This window comes from Dipodomys ordii, unplaced genomic scaffold (genome assembly GCF_000151885.1).
Source record: "Dipodomys ordii isolate 6190 unplaced genomic scaffold, Dord_2.0 Scaffold71, whole genome shotgun sequence".
Taxonomy (NCBI): Eukaryota; Metazoa; Chordata; class Mammalia; order Rodentia; family Heteromyidae; genus Dipodomys; species Dipodomys ordii.
The window spans coordinates 2,721,363-2,742,978 of record NW_012267287.1 but is presented as its reverse complement, the minus strand read 5'-3'; the positions used below and the strand labels follow the sequence as shown (position 1 = coordinate 2,742,978).

Here is a 21,616-nt window from a genome sequence, read left to right as displayed (position 1 = left end):
GAGGGACTCTCTTGGATTTTTCTATCCAGGATATCTGGGCCTCTAGGGTCTCCCCGTCTTAGCTTCCCAGGTAGACTGGGGATGACAACTACAGGCTGAGAAGGGAGTCTCATGAACTTTTCTGCCTGAGCTGACCTCAAGTTGTGATCCTCCTGTGTTCAGCTCTCAAGTATGTAAGATGACAGGTGTGAGTCACACACCCGGCTCCCTTCGATCATTATTTTAAGGCCTGGGAATACGGCTTAGTAGGGGAGCATTGCCTAGTGAGGCCAGGCTCCGGGCTTGGTCCTCTAGTACTACAAAAAAGAACAGAAAAACCTTCAAAACCATTCAGTTAGATTGCAAATATTTATATGGAAATGACCTAAATAAACTACATGAACTGGCTTATTCCTGTGTGGCATCAAATCACTAGGGAGTAATTGAGAATGGATTCAATTACTCCCTAGTTCATACCAGCTCACTGGGAGGGGTGAGGTGGGGAGGGGGGCTGTGGCTAACGATGGAGGTGCAGGACCAGAGTTTCTCTCCTTCCTAAAATGGGCAGAAGTGTGGCACTTGCTCCCTGCATCTGAGCGATAATGGGTGTGCCCCGCCCCGGAAGCGGGGGACACCTTCACAGTCCCCTCGCCTCTCACCTCTCTCTGGCCCCTGTCAGCACGGAGGCAGAGATGCTCCATACGCAGGGGTCGAACCCACAGATCAACGGGGCCTGCTCACAACTTGGGCATAGGGGTTCCTGGGGGGTGAGTGGAGGCCTGAGCCCCGTTGGCCCGGGACCCAGACACCCGCTCCGTCACCGACTGCCCTCCTTCTCCAGCCACGCCCTGAGCAGTCTCCGCTCGTCCCAGAGCCACCTCCTCCTGGGAGTCGCCCCTGATTCCACCATAACTGGGCCTCTCTGGCTCGTCTCTAACGCCTTGACAACCATCTGGGTTTGTGAGGACAGTGAGCCTTGCCCTTGCGCCTGCCCCCAGTCCTGATGCTCCGGACAGGCAAGACGGAGAATTCAGGGAGACTCACTCCATATTAAGCAAACGGAGCCAGGCGCAAAGCAGGAGGACGGATTCACCAGGGTTGGGTGAGGACTCAATGTGGCTGGACGGGTGGCACTATTTGGGGGGGCTTGAGGGGCATCGAGGGGCTGAGGGAGTCTTCTATCCTGATCTGGTACGACTACACGGGTGTGTCCAGTTTGTGAAAACTTACCACAGTGCCTGTGTGTGATTCTCACCCTCCTGTGAGTGCTAAATACCAGAGAATTTCCCAATAAAACAGATCAAGGACCTGTGAGAAATGAAATGGTGGACCTCTTCGAAGAAGACCTAAAACTGAATGGGCACAAGTCCAGATTTGATGGATAAAAACACAACAGAAGAACACAAAGCCGGGCACCAGTGGCTCATGCCTGTAATCCTAGCTACTCGGAAGGCTGAGACCTGACGATCATACTATGAAGCCAGGCAGGGCAGGAAAGTCCCTGAGACTCTTATCTCCAATAAGCTATTCAGAAAAAGCTTGAAGTGGCCCTGTGGCTCACTCAACTGGGAGAGAGAGAGAGAGAGAGAGAGAGAGAGAGAGAGAGAGAGAGAGAAACATAAGCTGCATAAACTTCAACAACATTATACTCTAATCATCAAAGGAAACAGTACAGTGAAAATAAAACCAAAGCATAGTAGAAAACAGAAAAGAATCACATATTTGATAAGGACGTAGCATCCAGAATAAAAAGACGATCATCTCAGCCTAATTAGGAGTTGGGCAAAAGATGTGACTGGACTGTTTCCAAGAAAGATGGTGGTGCAGGAAAAGACGTCTTCATGAAATGCAAATCCACCCTCAGCAGGCCAGCTCTGACAACCACAGCAGAAAGGGAACTCAGCACCGGACAGCCCAGGGGGCAGGACCCCCGCCCACGACACCGGTGGCGCACTGGGAACACGGCCTGCCAGCTCCTCAGAATCACACACAGAATCAACTACAACCAGCAATGCAGGAGAAGCAACAAACTGTCCACACAGAAACCCACACACGAACGGCCACCGCAGTGTGACACCCTCCGATAAAAGGGGCAACAAGTAAGGGCCCACATGGACACATCACCCCACACAGTGGTGTGACCTTTAGAACGTGGGGGAGTCTCACCCCGAGACCTCAAAAGGAGAGAAAATGTCCAGAATGGGTGCATGCTCAAAGGATGCGGGTGTGGGGGGGAACGGAGGGAGCGATCAGTTGTGGGGTGATGGGTAGATTTGGAACTGCAGAGAGGAGGTGATTTGAAGACACAGAACATCAGACAGTGGGTGGCCCACAAGCCTCAGAACTCTACCCTGCATTTTGTTTTGGTAGCCCTGGGTTTTGAACTCAGGTCTTCATGCTTGTCAGGTAAGCGCTCTGCTACTGAAGCCCTACCTCTAGCCCAAATTGCGCATTTTAAGCCATTGGCCTTACGCTCTGAGAGTTCAAACCTGCGGTGTGAGGAGCAGGGCTGGCCCCCAGCCACACTCAGAAGCTGCTCCTATTCGGGCTGGGATGGACAACTGGGCTCTATGACACTCGGGGTCAGGGACTGTCCCGCAGTCTCTGCTGGGGACAGGGCAAGTTCAGAGCCAGGGAAGAGAGACAAGGTCCAACCCAGGGTCCTCACTGCTGGAGACACGGCCCTGGGAACCGCGTCTGTGCTCCCGGGAAAGGCCTAACCCACAAGCCGAATACCTGTGCCGTCACCCCAGCTCCCACGGACAGAGGGCCCCGGGCTCAGGACGGCAGGGATCAGAAAAGCACTTTGAAAGCACTTTGCAGGGCCTGGCTCAGCTCACCTTCCGAGGCGGGAGGGCTGAGTGCAGCCCTGGCCCCCAGGAGCCCCCGCGCCCTGGCCGGGACGCCCCCACCCCGGAGGGCAGAGCCGGGCCTGCAGACTGCCATCGGCAGCTCCGGTGGGCATGCACTCCCAACCTGACCATTCGCGGGTCAGGGCCGGGGACTGCTCTCTGAGCTTTCGACCTGAATTCAGATTGCGTGTAAGTCCTAATCACCACGGTGCACAGAGAAACGTGCTGAGAGGAGCCAAGACCCTGAGCAAGGGTCACGCCACCCAGCGTGTGACTCCCCATGGCTCTTCTTCCTGACACCCTGCAGGGAGCCACCCTGTACCCCAAAAAGGAGCTCCACTTCCTCATGCCCACAAAGCCCCGCCTCCATTGTCCCGTGTCCCTCCCTGGCTGACCCTCTGTGGCTCTTCTCCAGGAGCACGCTCAGCCCGCCCCACCTGTCACACCCCTCCCCCCTCTCTCCCGTCCTCAACTCCACCTAGAAACGCAGATACACAAAGCAGCCACTGTCCGCCCTTTCTCCACAACCCCAGTGGTGCCCTAGCCGGAGAGGTGGCCATTAAAGGTGCTCTAAGATGAGTAACACGGACTGTGAGTCACCCAGAGAGCTCTGGAGGTCGCATGTGTGTGTACCTGTGTAGTATGTGTGCCTGTGCATGCCTGTGTATATGCACTCATGCATGTATGCGTGCCTGTGTGTGCACTCATGTATGTATGTGTGTCTGTGTGTACCCATGCATGTATGTGTGTCTGTGTGTGCACCCATGTATGTATGTGTACCTGTGTATATGCACCCATGCATGTATGCGTGCCTTGTATGTGCACCCATGCATGTATGCGTGCCTGTGTATGTGCACTCATGCATGTATGCGTGCCTGTGTATGTGCACCCATGCATGTATGCGTGCCTGTGTGCGCACCCATGCATGTATGCGTGCCTGTGTATGTGCACCCATGCATGTATGTGTGCCTGTGTATGTGCATCCATGCATGTATGCGTGCCTGTGTATGTGCACCCATGCATGTATGCATGCCTGTGTGTGCACCCATGTATGTATGTGTGCCTGTGTATATGCACTCATGCATGTATGCGTGCCTGTGCATGTGCACCCATGCATGTATGCGTGCCTGTGTGTGCACCCATGTATGTATGTGTGCCTGTGTATATGCACTCATGCATGTATGCGTGCCTGTGTATGTGCACCCATGCATGTATGCGTGCCTGTGTATGTGCACCCATGCATGTATGCGTGCCTGTGTATGTGCACCCATGCATGTATGCGTGCCTGTGTATGTGTACCCATGTATGTATGCGTGTCTGTGTGTACCTATGTAGTATGTGTGCCTGTGCACGCCTGTGTATGTGCACCCATGCATGTATGTGTGTCTCTGTGTGTACCCATGTATGTATGCGTGTCTGTGTGTACCTGTGTAGTACGTGTGCCTGTGTGCACGCCCGTGTGTACACTCATGCATGTATGTGTGCCTGTGTGTACCCATGCATGTATGTGTGTCTCTGTGTGCACCTGTGTATGTGCACTCATGCATGTATGTGTGCCTGTGTGTGTACCCATGTATGTATATGTGTCTGTGTGTGCACCTGTGTATATGTGTGCTTGTGTGTGCAGCCTATGTGTATGTGTACCTGTGTGTGACCTACATGTGTGCAAAGTTGATGAGGATCATTTCTATGTGCTAAGTGTAAAAGCCTGATCAGTGGCCTCCGTTACGTGTGACTTTGCTTATTCTGATAAGCAAGTAGTCCTGAGTGTGCTTTAAATAAATATATTTATTTTGAGAGAGAGAGAGAGGCAGCTTGTGAAGTTGACTTCTCTGTCCTCGGGAAATGAGTGAATCTGTTTGGAAGCACGGCTATTTTCTGCCAAGGATAAAGGTGCGCGTGGTTGCGGGGGGGCGCAGTGCTCCTAGGAAGGTGGGAGGGAGTAAACAAGCCCCCTGTCCTCACAGGAGGTGAGATGCCTCCGGCAGTCCAGCGAGGGTCCTGCGGTGAGCAGGTTAAGAAGGAAAGTGAGCATGGACCAAGGAAGAAGCAAGCAAGGAAGGAATTAGGTCCCCAGGGGATGCTGGACTTCTTGTTGCCATGGAGACAGCGGGTGCCCGGCGAAGGAGGCCCTGACCTCAGCACGGCCAGGGTAAACAGCCGGCAGAGCTGGTAAAGATCTCCACCCACCCCCACGCGCGTCCACCCCCCTCTCCGGGAGGCTTTCCAGACGCTGCTGAGAGGAGAGTGGGCAGTCAGGCGCAGGGCACCTGCAGGGTGAGCCTGGCTGCCCTGGCCTTCCGCGCCGTCCCCGCTCGGCTTCCGCAGCGGCGGAGGCAGCAGAGACGCACATGTTCATCAGCAGGCTACAGCTCTCTGCGCAGCGACTCCAATCCACCCAGAGCCAGCTCTGCCGCCCGCAGCCAGCCCCCTCCCTCCCACCGTCCAGCCCAGCCCACCTGGAGCACACCCACAGAGTGGGCTCCTCACGGAGGGAGGGGGGGCTCAAGGAACAGCAGACAGCTGAGGGGTGAGCGAGAAGGGGGGGCCTTCCCGGGGGAGCCCTCCCTCCCCAAGCACGCACATGTCACAGACGGGCGTTGCTGCTGGCACCCAGTGCCCACGGTGGCACTGTGCCTGCCCCACAGGCCTGGCGCAGACGGGAGCCGGGGAACACCCCCACCCAGGCACCAGAGACATCCAGGGGCTGTCGGGGACAGAGGGAGAGCGTGGGGTCCCCACTGCCTGTGGAAAGCCCCGCAGCCTCGCCAGGCTTCCTACCTGCACCGCGCCCGGGCCGGGCCCACTCCAGTCGCCGGGCGGCGGCCCCCTCCGGCGTGTGAGCCTGAGCGCGGGCCCAGAAGGATGCCCTGGCCCTCAGCCAGAGCCCAGACTGTGTTTTTCCCCTTTCAAATCTGCCACTTGCTCCTGCTGCTCCCCCAGCCCGCGGCCCACAGCTGGAGGGCGGCTTCCTCCTGCGCAGCCAGCTCCTCCCCACCTCGCCTGGCCTCGCCTCGGGAGGAGGCTCAGCTCTGCAGCGCCCGCAGCACGACTCAGCTCAGGAGCCGCCACCGCAGCACACTTGGCTGCTGGCAGAGGCAAAAACAAACGCTGGGAGCTTCCCACCAGGCCCTTCACCCCCCACCGCACACCGCAGGGAAAACCCAGGCTGCTCAGCTCCCTGCAGCCCAAGCAGCCCCGCCAAGACCCCGGAGTGCACCCGAGGGGCTGCGCCTGACACCAGACTCCCATTCAGCGTTTGGCCAGAGACTGCAGCCATGGGGTACCCTTGCCTCTGTAACCCACCCAAGGGCTCGATGCTGGCCCCACATGGGGGCCACTCCCACATGCCCAGGGCCACTCTGGGCAGGGCCGGGATGTCAGGAATGCAGTTAGACCCCTGCGCGTGCAGCTGCCTGTGCCCCATGCCACTGTGCCCGACCCTGACATCACAATGTGGAGGTGAGGTTCGGTCAACATGCAAGCCTACAGCTCTCCCTGGCAGAGGCTGGGCTGCTGGGGTCTGCTAGGGGCCAAGGCCGGGTGTGCCTACTGCTTACACATCCATGTGCACGCACACACGTGCGTGCACACACATGCATGGGTATGGCTCATCACACACAGAGAGATCCCGTTCATCATGGAGCTTTACAGACACTTTCTCAGAGCAGCAACTTCTCATCACAGCCGTGCGTGAGAGAAGGTGCGGGGTGGGGAGATGGAGGAGGAAAGGCAGGTGGGGCCCGGCGGAGCCTTGTCAGTAAGGGGAGGCCTGTCAGAAGGCGAAGGCCGGCGGGGTGCGCGAAGGCGGGGACAGGGCTCAGGTGCAGGTCGATGTGGAGCCGGGACAGAGCAGGTTGTCTGTCCACATCCATCACCACTTAGGAAAATACAGATAGGACATGTGGCAGAGGGAATATCTCAATCTTCCCACGTGACCCCCCGCCCCAGAGAACCCAGTGCATTTGCAGACACAGTGGACGGAAGGAGGAGGAGCAGAGGAAAGCCACAGCAACCAAGAGCCTGCACTGTGGTCAGCAAGTCTGCAGCGGCCATGGTGGACAGCTGTATTCTGTAAGTCAGGAGACCCCATCCGGACAGTGGCTGTCAACAGCCAGCCCTACCCGAGGGGAGGGGAGGAACACACACACATCATGACGGTAAAGCTCTGCAGTGCCAGGGCGGCAGCTCACACCCGAAGCCCTAGCTACTCAGGAGGCCGAGGTTGTCGAGATGGAAGTTCAAGGCCAGTCTGGGCAGAAATGTTCCAGAAGGCCCTACTTGATGAAGAAGTGGACTCAGGAATACCTCCTCACCCAGCCACCAGGAAACCTAAGGCCAGTGGATTGGTCCAAGCAGGAAGCAAGACCAAAGCTCAAAAATCAGCAAGAATCAGGGCGGAGACCAAGCCCAGAAGGGAGAGCCTTGCCACAACTGTAAGGACGGCCGGGCAAACCCAGGATCACCACAAGGAAAGACTGGAAAGGCTGTGACCAGCCATAAGTGACTGTTCTAGAAAATTCCATTATGGCCAGGTGATGAAGCCCAAGGCCATGTTAAAATTGTGCTGGTGAGCTGGGCACCGAAGGCTCATACCTTCACCTCTAGCTACTCAGGAAGCTAAGATGTGAGGGTCAAGGTTCAAAGGCCACACGGGTCAGAAAGTCTGTGAGAGTCTTCTCCCCAACTAACCAGCAAAAAGCTAGAAGTGTGGCTGTGGCTCAAGTGGTAGAGTGCCAACCTTGAGTGAAAAAGCTAAGAGACAGGGCCCAGGCCCTGAGTTCAAAGCCCAGTACCCAGATAGGGGGTCAGGAGAGAAGAAAGGAAGAAAGAAAAAACAGCATTTGGAGGACTCAGTACTTAAAGAGGATCTAGCACTCAGAGGACCCAGCACTTGGATGACCCAGCACTAAGAGGACCCAGCACTCAGGGAACCCAGTACTCAGGGACTTAGTACTTGGGGGTCCTAGTACTCAGGAGGACTCAGCACTCAGGAAAGCTCAGTACTCAGGAGGACTCAGCACTTGGAAGACCCAGTACTCAGGAGGACTCAGTACTCAGGGGACCCAGAACTCAGGAGGATTCAGTACTCAGGAGGACTCAGTACTCAGGAGGACTCAGCACTCAGGAGGACCCAGTGCTCAGGAGGACCCAGTACTCAGGAGGACTCAGTGCTCAGGAGGACCCAGTACTCAGGAGGACTCAGCACTCAGGAGGACCCAGTGCTCAGGAGGACCCAGTACTCAGGAGGGCTCAGTACTCAGGGGACCCAGTGCTCAGGAGGACCCAGCACTCAGGAGGACCCAGTGCTCAGGAGGACCCAGTGCTCAGGAGGACCCAGTACTCAGGAGGACTCAGCACTCAGGGGACCCAGTGCTCAGGAGGACCCAGCACCCAGGGGACCCAGTGCTCAGGAGGACCCAGCACTCAAGAGACCCAGTACTCAGGAGGACCCAGTACTCAGGGGACCCAGAACTCAGGAGGACCCAGTACTCAGGAGGACTCAGCACTCAGGGGACCCAGTACTCAGGAGGACCCAGCACCCAGGGGACCCAGAGCTCAGGAGGACCCAGCACTCAAGAGACCCAGTACTCAGGAGGACCCAGTACTCATGAAGACTCAGCACTCAGGAGGACCCAGCGCTCAGGAAGACCCAGCACTCAGGGGACCCAGTACTCAGGAGGACCCAGTACTCATGAGGACTCAGCACTCAGGAGGACCCAGTGCTCAGAAGGACCCAGCACTCAGGGACCCAGTACTCAGGAGGAGCCAGCACTCAGGGGCCCAGCTCTCAGAGGATCCCGCCCGAGGCCTCCGGGTCCGGCCTGCCGCTTACCTCCAGTGTGCGCCCAGTGATGTACTGCTCACAGCCATCACAGCGGATGCCGAACTCGGAGTGGTAGTCAGCCTCACAATAGGGCAGCCCGTCTCTGCAAGGAGACAGGTGGTCAGGCGGGGCGGGGTCTTCCTGAGGTCATGGCGTGGGACCCCCCCAGATGCACAGGGCTTGCAGACAGGCCTGCAGTCATTGTGGGGGTGTGCAGGCTCCTCCTACTCCAAGGACCCCTCCCCCCCACTTTGCATAGGTAGAGATCACGGGGCATTACAAAAAGCACCTGTGTTCCAGAGGGAGATGCTGAGGCACACGGCTCAGAGGGTGGTGAGGGCCGGGGCGACTGGGGGCTGAGCAGGCCACAAGGAAACGCAAGCGGGGGGGGGGGTTCACAGGCACCATCTTGGGACAGGCCCAGGGTAACAGGAAGGCAAGGGGAGGGGCCAGGGCTGAGGAGGCCACATTTGGTGCCCAGGCTGGTCCTGCAGGGAGGGGGGTCAGGCGCGGGCACCTCCCAGGAGGGGTAGGCAGTGGCGTGAGCCCCTCACTCCGGGCGGGGACAGCACAGCTGGTGTCCACGGCGGCAGCTGCACACAGGCAGGCGGCGGGGGAGGGAGACGCCAAGCTCACTGAGCTCTGGTGGCCATGCTCCTGCTGGGCTCAGGTGCTGGGCCCCACTGCCCCCCCCCCCAGGGTGGCTTAACCTCCCTGAGCCTCTGTTTCCCCACCGGTCAAACAGGAGTGAGGACCACAGGAGAGGGGGTGTAGCCCCAGACGCAGGCTCCCCAGCCAGAAGGCAAAGAGGCCAAGAGAGAAGACACAGGCAGGGTCCTCAAGACCCACTTCCACAGGCGCCAACCTCAGGCCCCGTTCCCCACACAAACCCACCCACGAGGCGTGCAGATAACATCACCACGGCAACGCCAGCACGCCCTCCCCCTCAATTCTGGGATGGCTGTGGAGGCTGCTAAGTAACAGGCAGAGCCCCCAACGCCCCCGGGGCCTCGTGGGTGCCCGAGCTGTCACTCTGTGCTGGGCCTCGTCTGCCGGTCACCCCCCACCTGCTGGGCTGCGATGATGGAGGCCGGGCTGCGATGGAGGCTGGGCTGTCGGCCTCCAGTGTGGAGTGTGTCTTGGAGTGGGGATGTTTTGTTTGGAAGGCAGGTTCCTGTGTCCCTCACCTGGTCTCTCGGGTGCATCCCAAGAGCGCAAGGCCGGGTGGACATGGACAGGGGCACACACTGGGGCCCTGCTGAGATTCTATGTCTACACTTTGTGTGCACAGATGTGTGTGCACATGTGCATGTGTGTGCAAGCACACAGTGTTCGTGTGTGCATGTGCCTGTTGTGTGCTCATGTGTATGCACGTGTGCGTGCATGTATTGTGTGTACACATGTGTGTGCATGTGTGTGCTCTGTTCTTCACAGTTCTGTCCTGTTGATCTCCTTCAAGGGAGAAGGTCTCCCTCACTGAGGTCTGCCATCTTCCACCAGTTGCCGCAGGGCTGCCCCCGAGGAGGGCAGGTGTCTGCTCAAGTCGCTCTCCCAGCTTCTCCATTAGCTCACCTCACCCTCTGTGTGCAGGGCTGCCTGCCGAGGTTCCTGGGCCTAGGGTTAACACTCCCCCAGATCCCGGCATGTGCTGGCTTTCATCCAGCTCAAAGCCGCGATCACCACATGAGGCTCCTCTGTGGCCTCTGATAAAATCACGTTCTCCCTCCCAGACCTGCTGCCCGGCTCAACCACACATTCGAGGAGCACCATGACAGCTGGGGGGAGGGGTAGTCCTCTGTGAGCCGCAGCGTCCCCTCCCCGAGCCCCGGCACAGCTCGCCCTCCCCGCCATGTCCCTGTGGCTGGTATCTGAGGCGTGCTCGGCTCTCTGCGGGACTCCCAGTGCTAGAATGCTCAGACACCGGGCAGGCGGAGCTGACGGCCAGGATGGAGAACAGAGGGTCAGACACAGGCAGAGCTGAAAGCCTGGCTCCTTCGCTCCTAGCCAACATCAGGCACTAGACATGGAACCACGTAGGGCTGGGAAGGTGGCTCAGTGGTAGAGCGCTCGCCTTGTGGTGGAACCACGCCATGTGGGCCTGGTGGGAGGAAGATGCGGGCTGTGGGACAAGCCCACAGGTCCTGCCCCGTCTCCTCCCCAACAGCAGAACCGGACCAGTTGCCCAGGAGTGGAAGCCACGTGGGAGGTGGCACGTGGCACCCGCTCCTCCGTCGCCCCAGGCTGGTGCACAGTGTGAGGATCCTGGCCGTTTGGCCCCGGCTGCACTTACTTGCTGATGTACTCGGCGTTCAGGAGCTTGCCACAGGTCTTGCACTTAAAACAGCCCAAGTGCCAGTGCTTGTCCAAGGCCACCAGAGCCTGGCCGTTGGTGATCTCTAAGCCGCAGCCCCCACAGCCTGAGGAGAGAGCACAGGGCGGCCATGTCCTCTCTGAGAGCCAGGGGAGGCCCTGGGGCTGCACGCGGGCCCCAGAGGCCCCATCAAGGGCAGCTGGGAGCCTGTGCTCAGGAGGTGGGCCTGTCCTGGCTGCCGCAGGGCCCGTGACCCGGGCTGAGTGGCCGCCATGGCAAGGCTGGTCTCCTCGTGTGTGAAGTGCGCAGCCTGGCCTGGGCGTGGGCGCGCAGAGGTGAAGACCCAGGAGCCCCAGCTCAGGGGCATGAACTCGGACAAGGGGGGCGCTGGGGTGGGGCTGGTCTGAGGGGGGCGGCGGCGGGTCTCCTGAGAGCAGCTGGTCAGGGCCACCCACCTGCCCCGGGCTGAGCCTGGTTCCCGTCACTGACGAAGGGGAAACACGCAGCCCAGGGAGGTCGGCACCCCTCCTCACCCCTCACCCCCTCCCCTGCTCCTTCTCCAGCCACGGTCCAGCTTGCCCGGCACCCACTCCCTGGAGCCCACAGCTCCTCCAAGGCCCTCACGCAAGACTGTCCCTTCAAGGGGCCCAGTCAGGTCTTGGGGCTCCCTCCCTCTGCACCCCAAGTCTGGCCAGCCCCATCTTCTCTCAACATGGCTCTTCCTCCCGCTGCCCACCGCCTGCTCTGGCCTCGCCAGCCTCCCGTGACCTCCCCCCCCTCAGCCGTGCCTGAACTGCTCCCCGGGTCCTACCCACAATCCCCCACAGCGAGCTGCTGCTTCACTGCCAGTCCCTTGCTCAGGGCTGAGTGGGAGCCCTTGCAGAGGAGGGGGGAGGCGGGGCGCGAGGGGACAGAGCTCTGGCAGCAGGGCCTGCGTGGGGAGTACAGGGTGAGCACATGGTGTGTGTGACTGTGCACATGTGTGTGCGTGCATGTGTGTCAGGATGTGTAGCTAGTGCTGTGGGGCTGCATGTGGCTCCAGCCACTCCTCAGTATCCTCCTCGCTTTGGCTGCCAGGCAGCTCTAGATGAACGGTTCACACTGACTTCTTGCTGAGAGCTCGGGCCTTGGACTTCAGATGCAATTAGAAAAGCACCATTGTGGGTGACACCCGCGTTCCAAGATTTGATCCCCTCCCCTCCCCCTCCCCACAGGCCCACCCTCACTCCAACCCCTCCCTCCCTCCCTCAGTGCCTCCCTCATTCTTCCCACTTACTCCGAAGGCCCGGGGACAGGTGAGCGCCACCTGCCGTCTGGGGGGAGCACTTCTGACACATGCACTCCTTCCCATTGAAGGTCACACGGTCCCCAGGAGGAAAGGGAAGCCTGAAAGGAGAGAGCTGGTCACCCGCGGGCTGCCTCCAGCCATCACACAATACCAGGGGCAAACCGAGGGTCCCTCAGGGAGCGACCCCTCCCTCGGTGCCAGGAGCCAGGGACTGTGACAGAGAGCCAGTGATCTGCAGAACAACCAGCCAGGAGCGTTCCAGCCCTCCCCCCACCCCACGCCTGCAATACTGTACATGCCCAGAGTGTGGGTAGATGGGTGGACAATGGATGGATGATGAACGGATAGATAAAAGATGAATGGATGGATGGGTGATTAATGTATGCATTGATGATGGATAGATAATGGATGGTGGATAGATGATAGAGGATGGAGGATGAATGGAGAATAAATGATGGGTGTGATGGATGGATGGATGATAAATGTATAGAGGATAGATAAAGAGATGGATGGATAGATAATAGATGATGTGTGATGAATGGATAGATGGAGGATGGGGGACAGAGGATGGATGGATGATGGATGATGATGGGTGGATGATGGCTGGCTGGCTGATGAATAGATGAATGGATGGATGGATGTTGGATGGATGGATGGATGGATGGATGGATGATGGTGGATGGGTGATGGCTGACTGACTGACGGATAGATGGATGATGGATGATGACGGATGATGGCTGGCTGGCTGATGGATGGATGGATGGATGGATGGATGTTGGATGGATGATGGATGGATGGATGGATGGATGATGATAGATGGATGATGATGGATGGATGATGGCTGGCTGATGGATGGATGGGTGGATGTTGGATGGATGGGTAATGGATGGATGATGGATGGATCGATGGATGATGGTTGGCTGGCTGATGAATGATGATGGCTGGCTGATGGATGGCTGGCTGATGATGGATGGCTGATGATGGATGGCTGATGGATGGATGATGGTTGGCTGGCTGATGGATGGATGGATGGCTGATGATGGATGGCTGATGGATGGAAGGATGATGATGGATGGATGAGGGATGAAATGCTGCTGGCTGGCTGAACAAGGGAAGGATGGAGGCCCTGAGGATTACAGCCTTGCCTAGCTTCTCCACAGCTGCCCCCACACCCTGGCCCAGTCCTGGGGCAGGTGGAGGACGCCCCAGCTCGGCCCGCATGCTCAGAGCCGGCAATTCCCTGAGCAGAGGTGTCCTGGCTGCATCTGGCCAGACCCACTTCTTCAGGACGGAGGAACAACGCCCGCTGACTGAGCCCAGGACCCTGCCCTGCAGGGTGGGCCCGCGGCCTCTGACTGCGCTGGTGTGTGGTGGGCTCCCCTCGGTGTCCCGCAGGGCAGCATTCCGCAGCTCCACCACAGCGGGGAAGCGGGGTCCCTCAGTCACGGGATGGCTGAGCGAATTTCCTACTGTGTAACTACAACAGTCACTCAGCCTGTGTGTGCTCCTGTTTCCTACTCGCATCCAGAGGCCACACAGCCTGGAGCCCCTAGCACGCCGGCTGGAGGGTCCTGGGTGTTGAGTAACTGTCCCTGTTCAGGTCATTGCCTGGAGAGTCTTTCTTCAGACATCAGCCTCGGAAGGTTTTTCTGGGATGGTGGTAGTGGTGGTATGCTATTGTTCAGTAGGTGTTTCTTCTTATTTTACTTTCGGCACTCAGAGACTCTATCGTGCTGTTCTCTGGCATGCGGGAGTTTCTGGTAGAAGCCTGCAGTCCCGCCTTCTTCTGTCTGTCTGTCTGTCTTCTCTTTATTGTGTTTAAGATTTCTTGTTTTCATTGGGTATCAACAATTTAATGATCAATTTGGTGGGGGTTTTGAGAGCATATTCTATTCAGGGTTCATTAAGATTGTTGGACCTATGGATTTGTAGTTTTAATCCGTTTTGGAAACTTTTCATTCATTTTTCTTCCTGCAAGAATATTTTAGTCTCTCCATTGTCCAGCAGGGAGACGGAAGGCCAGACAGGAAGAGTCTCATCTTCACCCACAGTTCACTAATGCTTTTGCACGCAGTTCAGTTTCTTTCCCTCCCTCCCTCCCTCTCTCTCCCCATCCCCCCTACAGCTTGAAGGTTTCTATTGTTAATGTTCTCAAGTTGATGATCTTTTCTTCCATGGAACCTAAGTTACTGTTAATTCCTTCCGGAGGACTCTCCGTTTCAGGAACTGCACTTTTCACTTCCTAGCATTCCCATCCATATTTTCTTTCCTTTCCTTTTGTTTTCTTTTTGGTGGTACTGGGGCTTGAACTCAGGGACTTGTACGTGACTGGAAAGTGCTCTACCACTACAGCCATGCCTCCAGTCCCCACATGATCTTTCTGAGGCCCATCTTCATGTTTGATGAGTAACACATTATTGTCTCAGTTCTTGTCCTATTAGAAAGGGATGGCACATGGGCTGTCACTGCTGCATGTCCGGTGAGTGGATGGTCCATGCTGCTCAGAGATGGCATCCTGGTGCTAGGTGTGGATGGTCCACACTGCTCAGAGATGGCATTCTGGTCCTGGGTGTGGACCGTCCACAATGCTCAGAGATGGTGTCCTGGTCCTGGTATGGATTGTCCACGCTGCTCAGAGATGACGACCTGTTCCTGGGTATAGATTATCCACACTGCTCAGAGATGGCATCCTGGTGCTAGGTGTGGATGGTCCACACTGCTCAGAGATGGGGTCTGGTCCTGGGTGTGGACCGTCCACACTGCTCAGAGATGGTGTCTGGTCCTGGGTGTGGACCGTCCACACTGCTCAGAGATGGTGTCTGGTCCCACTGCTCAGAGATGGGGTCTGGTCCTGGGTGTGGACCGTCCACACTGCTCAGAGATGGTGTCTGGTCCTGGGTGTGGACCGTCCACACTGCTCAGAGATGGTGTCTGGTCCTGGGTGTGGACCGTCCACACTGCTCAGAGATGGGGTCCTGGTCCTGGGTGTGGACCATCCACACTGCTCAGAGACCCCTTTTTTTTCCCAGGGATTATGAGGCACGTGGCTGCTGCCTGGTGAGAGGCACTCCTGATTGTTATCCTGGTGGGAGGGGCTTCTGGATTAGTGAAGCCCACCTCTGGGTGTGTCTGGATCCATTTCTAGAGAGGATTAACAAGAAGGAAAACTGCCCTGGACGTGGGCAGCCCCATCCATTGACAGAGGCCCAGAGGGGACAAGGGGGAGGTAGAGGAAGCCTCTAGCACAGCCATTCTCTTTTGGCCGCTTCTCACCTTTCTGTGAAGATGCCCTACCGTGCCACAGCCCAGAAACGAGGGAGCCAGGAGAAACCTGAGACTCTGGGCCAAAACAACTCCTTCCTCTTTCTAAACTGTTTCTCAGCTTGCTATAGAGAGGAGTCTCTCACCCGCCTGCGATGTCCCTTCATGTCCTCATGGTTTTGAAACACGGCCCCAGACTCCAGGGCGCCCCTGTGGGCCTCCAAAGCCTCCCACAGCCTCTGGCTTCCAACCACCGAGTCCAGCCCAGGAGATGCCACGTTCTGCTTGGTTGTGCTGTCCTTTGAAACAGCGGGGCGCCAGGGCCAGCGCGGCCTGCTGCTTTCCTGTCCTCAGACCTGGGCCAGGACTCACACATGCGTCCCGTCTTCTGGTTGTTCATGGCGGCTGGATAAACCCAGCCCGAGTCACTTCACACAAGCAGTGATGCAAGATGGTGGTCACCAGAGGTGGCCGCTGAGACAGGATGGGTCTGTGGCAACCTCACCGCTGGTGACCCTCCGCTAGGGACCCTCCGCTGGTGACCCTCCGCTAGGGACCCTCCCGTGCAACCCCGGGAGACTCTGGCTGCACGCCATTGCTCTTTCATTGGAACCCTCCTTCCCCATGTCCCGGGACCCTGGGTACCAGCCCCGGGTACACACTGTACCCACAGACGGTCGCTTAGGAACAGCACGAAGGGTGTGGCAAGCAGGGGACAACAGGACAGGAAATAGCTGGTTTTATTTTTACTCTTTGTTGAGCCCTGGAAGAAGGGATGTGTTGGAGCTGTGAGGGGAGGGAGTGAGGAAGGAAGGGGTGGGGAGAGGCTGCCTGCTGGCGGCGTGCCCCGCCCTGGGGAGGACAGGCAGTGGGGGCCTCGGCCCGGCGCTCGGGGACATCCGGTCTGTCTGTGGTGACCGCCTGCCAGGGCCGGCAGGGACCAGCACAGAGGCAGCACCGGGGCCTGCTTCTGCCCTACTCTGGCCACAGTCGGGAGCGGGGAGGGGCGGATGGAGTGGGGCTGTGGGGAGGGAAGGAGGCTGCCCACGTGGGAGGAGCGCCGCGGGACCACCCAAGATTCCCAGCCTGCACGGCTCGGAGCCTGGCACACATCATGTTGACCAAATGAACGAGCAAATGAATGAGGAGCACTAGGGGCTCACACCTGTGATCTTAGCTACTCAGGAAGAGATCTGGAGGATCATGGTTCAAAGCCAGCCTAGACTCTATCTCCAAAATAATCAGCAAAAAGCTGGGCATGGATCAAGTGGTAGAGCATCAACCTAGTAAACAGGCCAAACCAGGGGAAAGCCCTGAATTCAAAGGAGAAGGAGGTAGAGAAGGAAGAGGAGGAGGAAGAAGAGGAGGAGGCGGAGGAGGAGGAGGAGGTGGCGGCAGAGAGCAGTTGCTTAGGGTCTGAGCCTGGCCCAGGACACAGACTTGGGGGCTGGTTGGAGGGGGGAGGAGGCTGGGCAGTGGGGGGGGCGGCGATGGCGGGGACTCACCGGCAGACGGCGCACACAAAGCAGTTGGGATGGTAGGTCTTGCCAAGTGCCGACACCACCTCGCCCTCGATGAAGCAGTCGCAGCGGAAGCAGCGGGTGCCGTAGAGCCGCTGGTAGTCCTGGGTGCAGATGTGCTCGCCCTGCCGCACGAAGAAGCCGCCCTCCGCCAGGTCACAGCCACAGGCTGGGGAGATGGAGGCCGCGCTGGCATGGAAGTGCCTGTCTGCGCCCCTCAGCTGACGCCCGAGGGCCCTCTCCATGCCAGGCCGCCGTGCCCAGCGCTGGATGGGGCGGGGGTGCAGAGGGAGGGAACCTCAACCCCGCGATGAGCCCCGAAAACCCTGAGCTGGCGGTGACGCTGGGCCCTGTGGCTTTGCCACGCCTCCCTCGTCCCTATGAAAGCTTCACCCCCGACCCTGAGCCCTGCGCGCGCCAGTGCCAGGCCGGGACAGGAGGCGGGGAGCACACGGGACCCTGACGGGGTTATTTTGCCTCCTTCCCGCCGCATCTCCAGGAAGCTGGAGCTGAGGAGCCCTGGGAGAGACTGGGGTGAGCTGGGGCACCCCGTCTCAGGACAGCACTGGGGACATGGCGCCCACCTCTCACGGACGGGGAGCCCCATGCAGTCTCAGGGGCTACAGCCTACAACGGTGCACCCGGCTGGCCCTGGTCCCCAAGCCCTGCGGCCCACCATCCACGCCCGCCGCGGCCCTGCTGTCACTCACCGAGAGGCGGGCAGCTGGGACGCGTGGGCCCCGTGCCCCACTGTCCACACCCACCCTGGGACTGACCCCCGTGTGTGTTCTCCCCAGCCTGGCCCATGCCCAGCAGCGGGGTCCTGATCAGGACAACAGGCCGCGGGGCTGCAGTTTTAGGCGCGGGCGCGTGGGCCTGGGCGCAGGCCGGGTACTTGGAGGAGGAGGGAGGTGACCCCCCCCACGTGGGCCACGGAGGTCACGCGAAGACGTGCTGTGTGCCACAGCTGTCCGGCTCCGACGGCCGGAGCCTATCCCGGCGCCCAGCCCGGGGCTGCCTCAGCTGCTGGTCAGGCTCTGCCCGCCCCAAGGGCACTGAGGGCACCAGCGGGCGGCAGCCAGAACCCAGACCACAGCCTCCTAAAAATAAAAAGTCCAAACTCACAGCAACCCGAGCCCTGGTGGAGACAATGCACGGCTTCGGGTTACAGCCCACCCCATATCAAGTTGACTAATGGGGGGGGGGTTCACTGGTGAGAAACCACAGAGGGGAGGGCAGCCGGAGGGACGGAGGGACGCACCAACCCTGGCCCTGGGGCTCCATCCCGCTCTCCCTCTGAGGAACCTAGCCCAGCTCCTGCCCTTTGACCCGAGGTCCCACTTCTGGGCCTCTAACCCACTGAACACCGGGGAGGTGGCAGGCGCCCCCCCGCACAGCCTGGCCCCCGCCGCCAGCGACCCCGTCAGCTCACCCTTGACGGTGACCTCTTCTCTCATCATGACCCCAGGACTTGGGGGCTCACACAGCAAAAACTTCCCCAGAGCACAGAACCCTGGCCCACTGGGATCACGAGACTGCGTGTCTGTGTTTTCCCAGGCGATTTCAGGCACTCGGACCTACTCTGTGCTGTTCCTGTGCCATCTCTCTTCTGCAGTGTGAGGAAGGAGCCAGCTCAGGGGCCACCAGGGCCACACGCCTCCTCCACCTCGAGCTGGGCTCTCGGTCCCCCTCCCCTGCCCCAGCGGCCCCTCGTAGTATGGCCCGGCCATGCGGGGGACCCTAAGGCCGTCATACACCCTCAGTCAAAGCCCAGGCCTCTCTTCCTCTCCCTGCCTCTCTCTCTCTCCCCCGTTCCCGGCTCTGCTACCCCCCCCCAACCTGCAAGGCCCTGGCTGGAATTCTGTGCCCCACACATCACCAACCCTCCCCCCACTCAGGCTTCACTCAGAGGCCCACCGGGCCGGCACACATTGGTGCCGAGTCCATTTACAGCAGGGAAGCTGGGCAAAGAGCCACAGGAGCTGTGGGTGGCAGAGGTGGAGTCTGAACCTGGAACTTCTGAAGTCAAAGCCGAGACTGGGGCAGTCACGGGCAGAGCACAAAGCTCTCCCAGGTACACTGAGGCACCTCAAGCACGTGCCTGGGGCGGGAACAAGGCACAAGTGGACAGTGGCATGTTGCACCCCACGCCAGTGGACCTGGCTTCGGCCCCTGGGGATGGCCCTGACCAGCTATGTCCATCCCGACCCCCACATCCTCTTTGTCGGTGGGGGGGGGCTTGGCCATGAGTCTCTAGGAAAGTCCGTGGGAGGCTCAGGGAGAGGAGAGGATTCTGCTTGTACAAGTCTCCACCAGCTCCTCCTGCGTCACTGCACCCCGAGAGGCTGTGGTGTGCAGGTGCGGCAACCATCAGAGCAGGCAGTGGTACAGACCTGAGCAGGAAGCACTGCCCCGGCCACGGATCCAGCCACGGATCCCTCTAAAACCCCAGACAGCCACACCCTGAGCCAGCCACTGCGGTGGTGCCCCACCCCAGAGCCCATGCCCACAGCAAGGGGACCTGAGCCAAGAAGGGCCCCGCACAGGTGTGTGCACGGTCATCAAACCATTGGGGGGGCGCCCACGGAGGGCCCTGGTTCCAGGCTCCCTAGCAACCTCCCCACGTGGGCCAAACTCCAGGCCCTGATGGCTTCCAGTCTGAACTGCTCGCCCCAGCCTCCAGGCGCAAAGCCCCTGTGCCAGGCAAGTGCCGACTCTCCGCCACCTCCCTGCCCTTCACCATCCTGCGGTTCCCTCCAGCAGCGTCCTGACCTTGCCTTTGCTTCTGCACGCAGGGACGGCTGGGTCAGCTCAACCACTGGGGACGTTCTGCCCCCCCGGGGCTGGGCACCTCGGAGATGGAGAATGAAGGCAGTTCCGTGACCCTGCTAGGTTGTTACGTCTCCCAGCCTGGGGGGCTGGGGGAGGGACTTCAAGTTAAGGTGACAAATGTCTGTGCTGTTAAGACACCTCCAAGCTGGTCTTCTTGTCATTCAAGCAGAAGCACCTGGACGCATCCTCACTTGCGTTTTCCTGAGCACTGGGTTGGGGGTGAGCCCGCGGAAGGGCCGAGGCCAAGTCGCCCTGCCACAGAGACACGGGGCCACCCACGGAGGCGGAGCCGCAGGGCCACCAGGGCTCAGCCCCGCCCACCTACACCTGGGTGACCTTGTGTGACCGCCGACCCACGCAGAGCTTTAGAGAAAATCCTTTTAAACAAAGCCTGTGTTCCCGTTGTCTTTTCAAGCACGCGCTTCGAAAGCAATCGAGTAGATTTTGCTTTTCATAAACGGGGCAAATGTCTTTGGGGAGAGTCGGGGAAATTAAGCCAGGCAAATCTCAAGAGGACGCTGGGGTGGAGGCCAGAGGAAGGCAGGGGACAGGGACAGGAGGGCAGCTGCCCTCTTCTTCCAGGAACCCCCCCCCACACACACACTCCGAGTCCTTCTGGGCCTGTGCCACGCGGGGCGGGGGTACAGCAGCCTCCACCACCTCCTCACCCAGGAACTAACTTCAGGTACTACGGGTCAGGGCGTCTTCTCCCTGTTCTTCAAACAGCTCCCTAGCCACTGCCCGGGGGGGAGGGGGCGGTGGCCCTGCCCCTAACACGGAGACACTGGCCGCCACTGTTGGACCTGTAATGGGGTCTGCGGGAGGACAGGTGCAATGTAGAGGGTCACGGGGGTGGGCGCCGCCGAGGTGGCTGGGATGTGTGTGTGACCCCTGCCTCCGGGTGACGGCCCTGGCAGTGACCCACAAGCCAAGAGGGGGCCTTGGAGGGGGAGGGGGGGTCGGCCCTGCACGAGACCAGGGTTCCTGTCCCTGAAGAAGACGCGCAGCCCCCGGAGGGCACGCTGCGGTCCCTCGGCCCCGGCCCTGCTCATCTGGCCATGGAGCCAGGTGACTGCGGGATCTTGTCCTGCCGCCCTCCCCACGCACGAAGCTCCCGAACACAGACCTAACCAGGCTCCCTAGACGCCGTGCAGGGTGCCGGTGGGCAGCCGGAGGCCGCCGTGGCGCCCGGGCCGGGTCTGTGGGGGCCGGGTCTGCGGCCGCTCCTCCAGGCCCGGGCTGCGCACGGCTGCGTGTACTCACCCTTGCAGACGAAACACTTGATGTGGAAGTACTTGTTCTGCACGCGCAGCACCTCCCCCCGACACACGTTCCCACACGTGTTGCACAGGATCGCCGTGCTGGGCGGCTGTTCCGGGGGGCTGCAAGCAGCCTGGGGCTGCGACACTGTGGGGAGAAAGCAGCCGGGTTTCAGGGGATGTGTTCAGGGCCGGGAGAAAGCCCACCCGCGCCCCGCCAGCGCCGGTCCACAGGGCTCACTGCACTCTGTGGCTGTTCCCCACACAGTGGTCCTGCCGCTGGCCTGTGAGGGCTGCCCCAAATCCAGAGCTCCACCCCTCCTCGGCTCGTGTCACAGGAACGCGAGGCCAGGGCTGTGGGTCTGGCCGCAGCCGCACGCACGGGAAGGTGCCACACCGCTCTGAGAGCTCGCACACGCACACGACACCAGGGTCACACTCACAACGTCACACACAACAGCACAGGCCCCCGGGGGGGGGGTCTTCC

At 59.7% G+C, this 21,616-nt stretch overlaps 1 protein-coding gene across 1 annotated transcript in view; it reads right to left on the bottom strand.

The window, feature by feature from the left end:
• Positions 1–21,616, bottom strand: part of Ablim2 (actin binding LIM protein family, member 2) — a 75,850-nt gene that overhangs the window by 48,943 nt on the left and 5,291 nt on the right. Inside the window, exons 2-6 of the mRNA XM_013023892.1 lie at positions 21,134–21,277; positions 17,024–17,207; positions 12,246–12,355; positions 10,949–11,075; positions 8,668–8,761 (exon numbers count right to left, since the gene is read on the bottom strand). Coding sequence (XP_012879346.1) covers positions 8,668–8,761; positions 10,949–11,075; positions 12,246–12,355; positions 17,024–17,207; positions 21,134–21,277 — 659 coding nt within the window. The remainder of the gene's footprint in view (positions 1–8,667; positions 8,762–10,948; positions 11,076–12,245; positions 12,356–17,023; positions 17,208–21,133; positions 21,278–21,616) is intronic.